Source organism: Crocodylus porosus, unplaced genomic scaffold (assembly GCF_001723895.1).
Source record: "Crocodylus porosus isolate Cpor-Errol unplaced genomic scaffold, CroPor_comp1, whole genome shotgun sequence".
NCBI classification, from domain to species: domain Eukaryota; kingdom Metazoa; phylum Chordata; order Crocodylia; family Crocodylidae; genus Crocodylus; species Crocodylus porosus.
The window spans coordinates 1043962-1056850 of record NW_017728936.1 but is presented as its reverse complement, the minus strand read 5'-3'; the positions used below and the strand labels follow the sequence as shown (position 1 = coordinate 1056850).

At 43.4% G+C, this 12889-nt stretch overlaps 1 protein-coding gene across 2 annotated transcripts; it reads left to right on the top strand.

Moving 5' to 3' along the window:
- The first annotated feature begins 147 nt into the window (after positions 1 to 147).
- On the top strand, positions 148 to 12504 carry CHEK1 (checkpoint kinase 1). Of its 2 annotated transcripts, none has more exons than XM_019546950.1 (11): positions 148 to 424; positions 1624 to 1688; positions 1788 to 1857; positions 2819 to 3007; positions 4528 to 4632; positions 7009 to 7104; positions 7896 to 8004; positions 9087 to 9264; positions 9506 to 9637; positions 9860 to 9961; positions 11568 to 12504. In XM_019546950.1, the coding sequence occupies exons 1-11, from the start codon at positions 181 to 183 to the stop codon at positions 11661 to 11663; spliced, it is 1386 nt and encodes a 461-aa protein (XP_019402495.1). In that variant the 5' UTR covers positions 148 to 180; the 3' UTR covers positions 11664 to 12504. The 2 variants fall into 2 exon arrangements, with proteins under 2 accessions (XP_019402495.1, XP_019402496.1); XM_019546951.1 differs by lacking the exon at positions 148 to 424 and adding an exon at positions 517 to 612.
- Positions 12505 to 12889: the final 385 nt, after the last annotated feature.

Genomic DNA, 12889 nt, shown 5'->3' with positions numbered 1-12889 from the left:
GGGCTGGGCTGGGCTGGGAGCCCGGGGGGGCCCGGCGGTGCCTCCGTGCGGCTGGGGGGAAGGTAGAAACCTTTGGATGAGGCGGGTTGTAGCCGGTCCCGACCAAGCGCCCGTGTTTGTTGGGGCTCGTGCCGGCCGCCGCGCGGGGAGAGGGCCTGCTCGCGTTGAGGCTGGTGGGGGATGTCTCGTTTCCCCTGCAGGGTCCAGCTGGCTGTCAACAGGCGCACGGAGGAAGCCGTTGCCGTCAAAATAGTTGATATGAAACGTGCTGCCGACTGTCCAGAAAACATCAAGAAAGAAATTTGTATTAATAAGATGCTCAGTCACGAAAACATCGTGAAGTTCTATGGGCACCGGCGAGAAGGGCACATCCAGTACCTCTTCCTCGAGTACTGCCGAGGCGGGGAGCTCTTCGACAGAATAGGTAGAGCATATACCCAGTGGCTTCTGCGCGTTCGGGCGGCGCGGGATCTGCCTTCCCACACCCCCGAGTTCGCCATGCATGGGGTGTTTAGCTGCTGTGCCCTCCTGGCAATATGTAGATCCTGCTTAGCGTGAATTTGTGTGCCTCAAGGAAGTCTCCATCGAAACTGGCAAGCATTTCTGTACACGGTTAAGTTTACATCTGTCAATTATTGCTTAATCCCACTAGAACTTCAGCTGCATGGTTTTTCACAGGGAGAGATCATTTAAACAAGTAAACTATGCTGACTTCAGAAATTCACTCAGCTGGGATTAAAAAGGCCAGTGTTTCCAGTTTATATATTCTGATATTTAAAAGGAAAAAAACCTAATCCTTATCGCTGCAGAAGCCAGTCTTCTGAAAATGAGCAGGGTGAAGTGAGATACAGACTTCAAGAAAATATGCTTGTATGTTGGACTTCTAGTGCTTTTGCTGCAGCTCTCGGCTTTCCACCTAACCAGTGTGTCAGTCTTAATCGTTACTAGTTGTGTTCTAATGGGCAGCAGTAGAGCCAGAAGGAAATTGGTTTCATTCTACTGTTGGAAAGATCTGAGAAATGTTGATAGTTTCCGTGCAGGAGAATGCCAAAGCAGAACCTGGCGACTCGTTTAGGCAGCGGTCATCAGCAACCTTTAGGCTGCAGGCTGGAGTGACCCAGTTCAGGTCAGAGGCGGGTGGAGGGGCAGCTGAAGCCACCTACTGCTGAATCCTGCTGAAGCTTCATAGTCATGGGTTGTCTCAGACGGCTCTGGGAACCATAGATTGCTCGCCCCCCTGCTTGTAGATGTTGGGGGTGATATCTTGCATTAGCCAAAAGGATGGCGATATGGCAGCTTGCTTCTAAAACTAATGGGAGCTGCTTTATTGCTTATCTGCCCTTGGGCAAGAAGTCATCCAGCTCTTGTATAAGTCTCTTGGTAACTCTGCCAATTAGTTCAGTGTTAAAGCTTCTGTGCCTTTTGTGGAAGGATGGGGAGGGAGATGAATTTGGAAGTTGAAAGCTTCTGAAGGGAAAGAGATGATATGGGAAAGGAACAAACAAATGTATTGGAGGACAGAAATATTGGAAAGGTATTCTTTTCCCTAACATGTTTGTTTGTGATGCTAGAAGTGTATGGATCCTTTTTTTGGTAAGTAGATTCTGAATGACTTTTTTTCAGAGCCTGATGTAGGAATGCCTGAATCAGATGCACAGAAGTTTTTCCATCAGCTTATTGCTGGGGTTGTAAGTATTTGCCTTCTACATTTATTTAAAACTTTGATTTGGGATCATACAAATCGTAAGAATCAAGATTCTCTCTCTCCCTCTCTCTCTCGTTTTAAGGTGTATCTCCATGGTATAGGTATAACCCACAGAGATATTAAGCCTGAGAATCTACTGCTAGATGACAGAGGTACGTCTAGAGCTAGTGATTTTGTTTTCCCTTAAAATATTTGGTGGTAGGTGTACAGGGGAAGAGAAAGTCTGTGTATTGGTGAAACTGAAAAACACTCCAAGCTTTCTGAGGATGCGGCAGGGTTAAGAACGATCTAGTTGAGCAAAAGTTGATTCATGCTTCCAGGACTTGCATCCATTCCCCTGCCCACATACAAATTTGGTAAACCTGTCTGGGTGTTCTGGAGCAGAGCCTGGTCTCTGCAGAGATGCCGACACCTTTTCAAGGAACATTCCTATGGAAAAATGACACCTTCTTGAAAAGCTGTTTCTACAGAATTTGAGGACTGATAGAAATGCTTCTAGGACCTTTGGGTAAAGCTTTTATTAAAACTTTTTAAAACAAAAATATTTCTTATAGGGTCCGAGAACCAAATATTACAGTACGGATCTAGGATCTGAGAAACTGGAACAGACTAATGATGTGGATCCTCACCCTGCTTTGCCAGAACATTGAGTGATCACGTTACAGTGGAAAGAAAAACTAGCTTTCCACAATTTTAATTTTAATAATCAAAGATGATGTTGGGGTGGGGGGAAGAAGTTTTAAAAAATACTGTCTTTCCTGGCTGTTCCTTTTAAAGCAAGAAATCTCTGCATAAGCTGTTAGTATTTTTCCTTGTAACACATAGCTCTGTCTGGATCAAGCTCAGTGTTTTGTTTCAAGTTACAGGTCATTTGTTCAAATTCCCTGTGGTCTATAACCAAAAAAATGAATATATCTGATCTTTATTTCTATCAAGGTCCCTCTTTGCTTATCTGGCAAAGTGGTAGCTTGAAGTAGATGCAAGTGGGCTTTTCTCTAGTTTCATTTTTCCAGTTGAAACTAGTTTTAATATGTTAGACACCACTAACAAAGAAGGTGGAAAAATACCTTGCTGCTGGGTGTACATAACTGTTGTGTGCTTCTGTTTGCTTAGATAACCTCAAAATCTCCGACTTCGGCTTGGCTACTGTGTTTAAACACAATGGTCGTGAACGATTGTTAAACAAGATGTGTGGCACTCTCCCATATGTTGCCCCAGAGCTGCTAAAAAGAAAAGAATTCCATGCAGAACCAGTTGACATTTGGTCCTGTGGGATAGTACTTACTGCTATGTTGGCAGGAGGTAGGAATTGGTCATTATCACTGTGCAACTTGTCTTCTAGCATGCATGTTTACAGCAGCTTCACGGTGCAATAGGATTGCAGAACAAACGCTTGTTCTCTGTGCAGATGACAGAATTAGTCCTGTTCCACAGAAAAGAATGTGGCATTTGGGAAGCAGTATGTTAATTTTCCCCAAACTTCCATATTATAGTAAACTATTCATTATATTCTCTTATTTCCTGTAGAATCATTTTGTTTTCCTGTCTTTCTTGTTCTTGGCCACATGAGAATGTACTGTTAAGGAGATAAGAAGATGAAAACAAACCAACTTTCCTAAGGCCACTGAAGCTGATGTATTCCTCTGTTTATTTATTTTTCTTGTTGCTTTCCATATCTTGGCTTTAGGTCTGTGGTTTTTGTAAATATTGTCTTTCATCGCACGTAAAGCTAATTAGAATGTATTTGCAGGTTTGCCAAAACAATACGTGACAGATGCTTTGTCTCCACGTGGTATGAAAGAGAGGTGTGCTTAGTTTAACTGGTCTTAATGAACTTGGGGCATGGGGAGGGATATCAGTCAGTTTGTTCGTCAAGGTGTGCAGAAATGTCCCGCCATGGACTTGAATAGGGAGCAGACTTTTTATGCTGCCTAAATGCCAGTAGCCAATTCAGTAGCTACAGAGCACAGAGGGCCCTCGTTGGTTTAAAAAAAGAAAAAGAATATGGGTTTCTGTCTAGAAATTTTCTATAAGGTATTGTGGGAGCTTTAAGAAGATCTATGGGTGAAATCGGCTTCATGTAATCTGTGCTACATTTTTGTCCTGGAGGGTGGCATCCAATTCAGTAATGATCCTTCTGAGGGATCCTCCAGCTTGGTGATCTTTCACCAGGGTGCTACAAGATCCTCTTAAGCATGTAGAGGTTCGTGCAGTATTAGCACTGATATATGTGAATCACAAGACAATGCACAGATTTATAAATAAAAATCCACAGTGTCAGAAGCATTCTAACCTTTTGTCTTCCCGAGTTCTTTACCACAGGAAAATTGCTCTATTATTTTTCCACACTTAAAAAATGAGTGAAAACTAAGAGCTGGCATTTGTCTAAGGGGTGCCTTATATCTAAGGTGGTTGAGAACCACTGTATTAGCCAAAAGCTTGCTGTGTTTCACTAGCACATATCACAAAGGGATTATAGCTCTTAGCATTTGGGCTGATTTGGTTACGTTGCTATGTGAATTTTCCTGCATTGCCACTGACTTGCCAATTGATGAGGTCAGATGTTTTTAAACAGATGCCATTGCATATGTCATTATTTTAAGCCAAGGGGCTGATGACTTCACAGAAGGGTCACGGTAGCTAAATCTATAACTGCATTCAGGGTAGTTCCATCTCTTCCCTTCCTTCCAAATTAAAGTCTACTTATTTTAAGATCAATTTTCTTTGAAAATCCTTCCCTAGCTCTCCTAACATTTTGATTTGGAGTTATGTTCATAGGCCTATTTTTAAAAAAAGGCATATTATGCCTCCTTTACCTGTAGAATTGCCATGGGACCAGCCTAGTAACAGTTGCCAAGAATATTGTGATTGGAAGGAAAAGAAAACATACCTTCCCCCCTGGAAGAAGATTGATGCTGTACCGTTAGGTAAGTCAACTGACTGAGTTAATGCATTTTGTTTGCATACAAAAGTAGTGAGTTTAGCAGGGGAAGAAGTGTTGGCATTGTGTGATTTGTATTCCAGAAAACATTCTGGCTATTCTTCCAGACATAGCCCATCTTCTCACAAGCCAGATTCTGTCACAGACTCAGAGTCTCACAGGATTAAGTCCTGGGATACCGAGTGGGTTTTGTACACGCTTGTGGAGGTGTCTAGAGATGAGGTAAGATTCAACAATAGTGTTACCTTAAGGCCAAGATAGCTTAGCTTAGCAGTCTCTCTCCTTACTCTGTAGTAGCCATAGCAATAGGAACAGGCCATCTGGACGAACCCACTGAAGATTAGGAGCCTGATTCTCCACTTTTGGCACTCTGTGCAATTGCTTCCTTGTGCAAAATGGGTCTAAGTTGTGATAACTTCACAATCATAGGATTGGAAGGGACTCCAGGGGCCAATATAGTAGTCCAACCCCTTGCACAGATGCAGAAAATGCTCTTCCTAACCTACCCCAGCCAGATACCTTTTTAGCCCCTTTTTGTAAACCTTCAATGAAGGAGTTTTCATAACTTCCCTGGGTAGCTTCATCTGTTGACCTGCTGATCTGGTAGTATTTCATATCGTGCATGCAGATGACCAGACCATTGTATAGTAGTAGGGAATTAGGGTCTAGTATCTATGTGACTGTGTAATAATTTCCAAAGGGATACAAAATCAAATATAAATAGGGCTGAAAGGAACCTTACTAAGTCATCTAGTCTAGCATCTTGCTCAAGGCAAGATCATTTCTAATCCAGCCTAGACAAATGGTTGTTTGACTTGCGTTTAAGAATTTCCAATAAATGGAGACTTCACAACCTCCCTACATTATTTGTTTGGCTCTGAGTTTAAAAAGTGCTTCCTAATCTTACCTAAATCTCCTTTCTTACAATTTTAGCCTTATGCTTCTTGTTCCCACTGGATATGGAGAGTAATTGATTGCCAACCTCTTAACTATCCTTTTTGTTTTTGAAGAACGTAAACAAATCCTACCCCATTTCAGTCTTGTCTTTAGACTAAAATCCAGTCTTTCTTTTTATATCGTATTTATTTAGACAAAGTCCTGCCTATGAAGATATCTGAAAGTAGGCTGCTTTTAAAAATAATGATCTTGAGGCAATTTGGTCTCAGTTTCTCATAATTAGTCCCCATCTCTGCTTGCCATGTTTCTGATTCCTGGAAAATCAGAGGGCTAATATTCTGTGTGTCCTGAAACCTCAGTCTGAGATTTGTTTGTTTGATTTCTCACTTCAAATCTCCCCAAATCATTCTTACAAGTATGCAGGCCTACAGGAATCTGCTAGGCTCCTTTCATAAACCCTTGTTGTATTTGAGGTTTTGCTTGCTGGTTGCAGCCTGACTGAAAAATGGATTGGCAGGTCCCCACCCACAAATAAAGCTAAAAGTAATTAAAAAAAAAAAAAAACAAACCCAGCAGCCCTGGTTTTGAATTTGGGTTAAGGCAGGGCTTTCAAACTGGCAACCTCCATCAATTGGCATGTAAACTGCTAGGGGTTATGCTGTATTTTAGTCCCCAGGGCTTCTGGCTCGGCTCTGGAATCCAGGGGGTGAATGCTGCTGCTGCAGCTCATGCTACACCCCTGTGCCTGCCATCAAATTTGGGGTCTTCAGTTGCTCCTAGTGGCTCAAATTGGTGGCACAGAGAAAAGGTGGGTGAGTGGCAGCCATGAACAACTCATGCCCCTGGCGGCTGATGGGGGCACGGTGGCTGTAAGTGGGAGCTTCCACAGACCCTGTCAGCGCTGTTGGCAGCGGAAGGGGTGGCGAGTGTTGTCTGAGGGTCGGCGACCACCCGCAGCCAACCACCAGCAGCATCAGTAGTGGCCAGTAGGGATCGCGGACCATCTTTAGATGCCGTCAGCAGTGGGGTAGCAAGTGGTGACTGCCCACAGGCGGTGCCTTTTTGTACGGGGTGCACTGCCACTTTCGGGGAGTGCATGCACCTGTGTGCGCCCCCTATGCATTGCCCCTGGCGGCAACAGCATTTACCCAGTGTTCCAGAGCTGTGCCAGTCCAACAGGTCCTGCAGCTGTGTTGAGAAGCCGCTGCCAAAGTTGATTTTTCTGGCCCACGTGAAGTCTCGTGTTCTGAATCCAGCCTGCAGGGCTGAGTAACTTGGACAGCTGTGTGTTAGAAAGTTTATGATGTTCAAGTGATCAAAATCGTTTAGGTTAGAGTTGATTCATGGACCAGATTTGGGGATGCAACAATTCCATGGTTATGCAGTAGAATGGCCTGAGGAAAATGTGGTTTGCTTGTCAGAAAGCTCCCTTCTACCATGGCTAATCTATCATTTCTATATCCAGCTTTGCTTCACAAAATCCTGATAGAGAACCCTACAGCAAGGATAACCATTTCAGACATTAAAAAGGACAGATGGTACACCAGGCCTTTGAAGAAAGGTAAAAATCTTTAAGTGTTTTATACAACGAGTTGTGAAATTATAGGTAAACAGCATAAGGAAATTAAGGTTGGGAGTACATGTTAGGGTACAAATCCTTGCAGAGCTAGCAGAAAAGCTGCCAATGGCAGGAAATTCAAGATAGATTTAAACTCGGCCATTCTATATGCGGGTGGCATATTGATTTTAAAACCATATATGTATGTTTCTGGTAACCAAGTTTGGTATTTTTGTCATAGTAGTGCTATAGTGGGGTTGTAAGCGTGATGGTCTAGGAATTCTGTGCAAGGCAAGGATTTCATAGTGCCATCTCTTACTGGACCAACTGCATAGTTGGAATAGAGTTAGAAAAAGCTTTTGAATATAAGATGTTCTTTGAACACAAGGTCGTCATGTTAACTGGGCACTTTAATGTCATGGTCTGGCACAAGGAGCTTGCATCCATGAGCCTGTAAGCTCTGTCTAATGACACTCAATTGGCTGATGCCCTCAGTCATGAGGTAGGATGCCAAGTGCCATCAGCACTTATGTGAAATTACGGGAAATTGTTGCTTTCTGAATACAGTTTATTTGCTCAGGAACTTGCAGGCCTTTTTTATCCTTTGGATTCATAACTATAATGAAAGTGGGCTTGACACAACTCATGTTTAAGGTATTTTAGTGTGTAAAACAAATGCAGGAAACTCTGACAATGCAAGGACTCTATTACAGCCATATATTTAATGGATAACTTAGCATAGTGCCCTCTCGAGATGATACCCCTGATCCTTGAGAGCATTATTTTTTTTACAGGTATCAAACGGGCCCGGGTCTCTTCTGGGGGTCTGTCAGACTCTCCAGGTGGCTTTTCTAAGCACATTCGATCTGATATGGACTTCTCGCCACTGAAAAGTACACACAGGTAGAAATGCTATATGCTTTTGTTTCCAGTAACTTGCCTACCTTGGGCTGTAGTTTGATTTTTATTCCGTGGCTATGAATATCTGTTTTACACTGCATTATTATTTGTAGGCAGAAAAAGAGATTGTACTGCTTCATGTTTTGAGGGATTCCTTTAGGTCTGTCACCTCCCTTTGAATCCCCAAAACTTTCTTACCAACGGTTTCCCTGCATCTGTTGCTCAGTTAAATTGGAGCCAGTATTACACCCTTTATGATAACTTTCTTTTTTTTAATTTGTATTACATACTAACAAGGAAGTAACTAGTCAACATTTCCTGTACCTTTGGGAATGCTGGGTGGAGGAAGTGTCCTTATTCATTTCTACCTGGCTAAAATTCTGTAAATTAGCAAACATTTAAAGTGTACCCAGTCTGACCTCAAATACAAACGTGTGGAGGTGGCTAGATCTTGTGAAGTGGTGCATAATTGCAAAGTGCCCTATTTTAAATGTTCTTGGCATGTGTATGTTCTCTTTGGCTACATCCAGACAAGCATTTGTTTCTCCAGGGACAAGTAGCAGTAGCACACCCACTGCTAACTGCGTCCTTAGGGAATGCCTGTGCCACGTGTTGCTCTGGCATGGCAGGTTATACTGAGTGGAGTAGGGGAGACTGGGGTCAGCACCTGGGTTGGCCCCAGCAGCCTTACCTGGGGGCTTTGGGGAGCTGCAGCCACGGTGCTTCTGCAGCCACGGTGCTCCTGCAGCTAGGAGTCTGGCTGGCAGCTGGCACATGGCTCTAGCCAGGCAGGTTCTGGTTTTGGGAGGCGTGTGCTGCTACCACATGCATCACCCCTTTTTAAGGCTTGGGTTTTTTGACCCCGGGATGTCCCAGGGCCAACCCCCCCCCCGCCCCCCCCGGGTGCAGGGAATGCCTGTATGTGCAGTCTGTAGCACCGCAGATGGGTCTATGGTGCCACCTACTCATGTCCACTCTCATCTGGACAAGGCTTTTGGGTTCTTTCAGTGTAAAATGCATCAGAAAAATATGTAAAGCTCTTCTGTTGCATGTAGTTAATGAAAAAATTTGGTTTTGTATTACAGTGAAGACAAAGTGAGTTACTCTACTTCCCAGCCAGAGCCTCGCATGGGTATTTCCTTGTGGGACAGCAGTCCAACCAGTATTGACAAACTAGTGAAAGGGATCAGCTTCTCCCAGCCGGCATGCCCTGACCACATGCTAGTGAACAGTCAGTTACTTGGCACCCCGGGCTCATCACAGGTAACACCTGGAAATACTGGATTCCTTAATCTTCATTCAGGAGCAAGCAGCCTACCAGCTTTCTTTGACAGCTACTCTGTCCTGTTTTCATATATAGTGTAGCATGCACCAACTTAAAAACTTTGGCTAATTGTAAAGCCAGGTAAATTAAAAGAGAAATATCCTAAACTTTCAGTCTGAACAGGGATTGGGTTGTCTCTGTGGAATTTGCATTTCTGATTGGCTGGTGTCTAATCTGTAGAATCCCTGGCAACGCTTGGTGAAGAGAATGACCCGCTTTTTTACGAAACTGGATGCTGACCATTCCTATAAGAGTCTGAAGGAGGTTTGTGAGAAGATGGGCTATGTCTGGAAGAAGAGCTGCACAAACCAGGTATGGTTGATGGAATTAAACTAATGAGTTCCACCGATGCTGTCTGGCAAATCTGTAAAACCTCTTGTGAGAGAGCTCATTTCTTGAATAAGCACAAGAGCAGTAAATTAAAACTCTACTTGGAAATGTTCCTTTAACTGCAATCCTGCGACTACTGGCAAATGATTGCTCTTCTGACATTAAATCTTTCCCTTTTATAAAAACCTCCTGCTTGCCTTCAAGGTCACCATCTCGACAACTGACAGGAGAAATAACAAACTCATTTTCAAAGTGAACTTAGTAGAAATGGAGAACAAGATTTTGGTGGATTTCCGCCTGTCTAAGGTACGTAGAATGAACCAGCAGACTTGTGGGCTGAAGTTTAGGACCTAATGTGTTAGAAACAAATGGAACTCAGCTCAAATGGGGGGGGGCGGTGGAAATGATTGCATAAATGGCATAAAAATATGATCCCAAAGAGAGAAGTTTTCACGTGGGCAGTTCCTGGAGGAAAAACTATAGAATGACAATTAATTAAACTAATTTTACAGGTGTCTGAATCCTGCGCAGTAGTATTGCAGGTTTGCTTCATTGTAGATCCTGTTAACACTTATAATCCAGACGATTCAGAAGCTCACATTTCCAGTTATCAGTTCAGAGAGCTGGAGAGGGAGCAAAGAGTGATAAAACAGCAGGGGGAAGGGGAAAAAAGGTTACGTGCACAGTGTGTATGGGAGGGGTGGGGAGGAGCGTGTCGGGCTGGCCTGATCCTGTTCCCACAAGTCAGTGGGGAAAGTTAACCTCATGAACTCAGTAGGATCAAGGCCTTTAAAGATGTACCCAGAATTGCCTTAGCCTTGTCAATATCTCCTGTAGGGGAAGGAGGACGAGGCAGGGCTACCTTCATGCAGACTCCCTCTTGGGATAAAAACTGCAGACACTGGCTGCAGGTTTATTGGGGTTCCCAGGTGCACCTGGGTTCCCCATGTCTGGTCCCTGCTCATTTGTATTGCACAGGAGCAGCCATAGGTTTTCCCCCCACTTCTGATGAAGTATTTTTGAATGCATTGACTCCCATCAACTTTCTAAGAAAAGCTTAAGTATAGCATAGAGGCCTAGCATCTATCAAAGATGCTTTTCCTAGCTGGGGAGATGATACAATCAAGCCTGCTGGAGCTCTGCCTTCTGCTGCCAAGAACACTAAAACTGCACCACGCTGATCTATTTCCTATTGTAAAGGGCTGTACTCATTTTTTTTCCTTTGGGAAACACTTGTCCATGCACTGTTTGGAGGGAGAGAAAAATATAAATGTGTGCTTCTCAAATAAACTTTAATCTGTACTAGTGAATAGGCATCCTGTAACCTGATGGACTGAGCCACTATGAGCCTAGTGGATTTAGAAATCAATCTTCCAAGTCTTGTATTTCCCGTCTGCTAAACTGCCAATATCTTAATTGCTTTAAGTAATTCCCACTGCACCATGGAGAGTCTGCAGTGGTTGCTGCAAAGTGGCAAGTGAAATGAACATGGCAGAAATGGCTCTAAAGGAAATATAGAAAATATGCTATCAAATGTCTGATGGGAAGAAGTGGGGTTTTGTGATATCTGCTTATAAGTCATAAACAAACATAAGCAATGTAAGGAAAATAAACACATGTTGGGGGGGATGGTGTTGGCGCTGCCTTCTGCTATGGGTGTAGGTCCTTTTGGTGACACTGGCTCTTCCTTGTTGGCAGTCTGTTCTGGTAAAGGAGTATTTCATAGCCTGTTCCCAGGTTTCAAACAGAAATTAATTGCTGCTTTGATGCAAAAAACCAGTTGCTCTTGTTATGTCTTGCCTACCAGAGTCCTTCAGTAATGCTCCATCTGCCCTATGTTCCTTTCTTGTTTGTGTTTTAGATGCTAGTGTGTGCACATGGTACATCAAAAATGTTTCTTGTCTTTCAATAGGGTGATGGGTTGGAGTTCAAGAGGCACTTCCTGAAGATTAAGGGGAAGCTGAACGATATTGTCAGCACTCAGAAAGTGTGGCTTCCTTCCTCATGATCCAGCTGCGACTGGGTGAAGGAGAGAATTGGATGCTGCTATATGGATTCATTTCTGTGTTCTCCATTAAGAAACACTTGTGGCTGCCAATCTGAACATCACTTGCAGTGGAAGTCTTTTTTGAGGATGTGTGAATTAGTGGCTAGTACCAAGAAGCTTCCACAGAGGATAGGGTTTGTAACTGCATTTCCATGGTCTGCTGGATCAATTGTGGGTTTCGAAAAGGGACCACTCTAAAAGAGTTGCTGGTTTATAGTAAGGTAGGTTGTGGCCCAGCCTCTGCTGCTGTGGGCTGCAGTCTTTAGTCTCTTTCTCTGGCTAAGTCAGCAAATCCCGCCTGACTTTGGATGCATTGTGCTTTTGTGAAGCCAGCCTGCCTGTTCTATTGACTTAAGGAGTCTGGCCCTGCTGGTGCTGCAGACCTAACTCTGGGGAAACTGTATGCCTACCTTAGTCTTCCTTTGTCCTTTTTACTGTATTTTTATACCTGCAATTCTTACAATTGTTTGAGAGAAAATTTATCAGCTCCCTTTTTATATAGAATGAAATGCATGTGGCTTAAGGAGCCAGGGTGGCAGTTTTAGTTGGGGGAAAGTGTGTATATGTACTTCCCATTCAACCCTTTTGTAAAATGAAGAGATTGGGCCTTAAATTCTTACGCTAATGTAAGCTCCTTTCCTGGATTCATTTATTTTTTTGCCATAAGATCTGCAGCAGAGTGGATACAGTATTAACAGTTAATCACTTGTTTTTAAGTCTTTTCTCTATTTTTAGTGGCTTGCAATGTTCACTGTGCTAGGAAGTAAACCAGGGCTATTTAGATGCTAGCGTAAAGGGAATGTATAACAACATGTGTTGAGGAGAGGGGAGCAGAACCCTGTGTAGACAGATGCTTCAGACTCCTGCTCCCCCTGTCCCTCTCCCCTTATTGGTACCAAAAATTCCAGCCCAGGTAGGCAGTCACTTTCTTTAATGGTACATAGTCTGTTTGCAATGACAGAGACCACTTGCATCTGACCAGTCATAGTCAAGTGTACAATGTGAAGATATGTACAAGCCTTTTTGTATATTTTACAAAATAAAGTGTAGTCTCAACTTGAAAGAAAGCAAATAACTGCAAATGGTATGTTTGGGTGGAGTTCCACTGCAGTTGCTTGTCTTCCTTGGGGCCTCCATCTTACTAATGGGCCCAGAACTAATGGGTCATGGCGCACACTCCTGACAGA

Bases quoted from the DNA above. Each gene is read 5' to 3' on its own strand.
- CHEK1 (XM_019546950.1), top strand. From the start codon at position 181: ATGTCTCGTTTCCCCTGCAGGGTCCAGCTGGCTGTCAACAGGCGCACG. The intron at 425-1,623 runs GTAGAGCATATA...ACTTTTTTTCAG, and splicing joins GGAGCTCTTCGACAGAATAG to AGCCTGATGTAGGAATGCCT. The intron at 3,008-4,527 runs GTAGGAATTGGT...CTTTACCTGTAG, and splicing joins TACTGCTATGTTGGCAGGAG to AATTGCCATGGGACCAGCCT.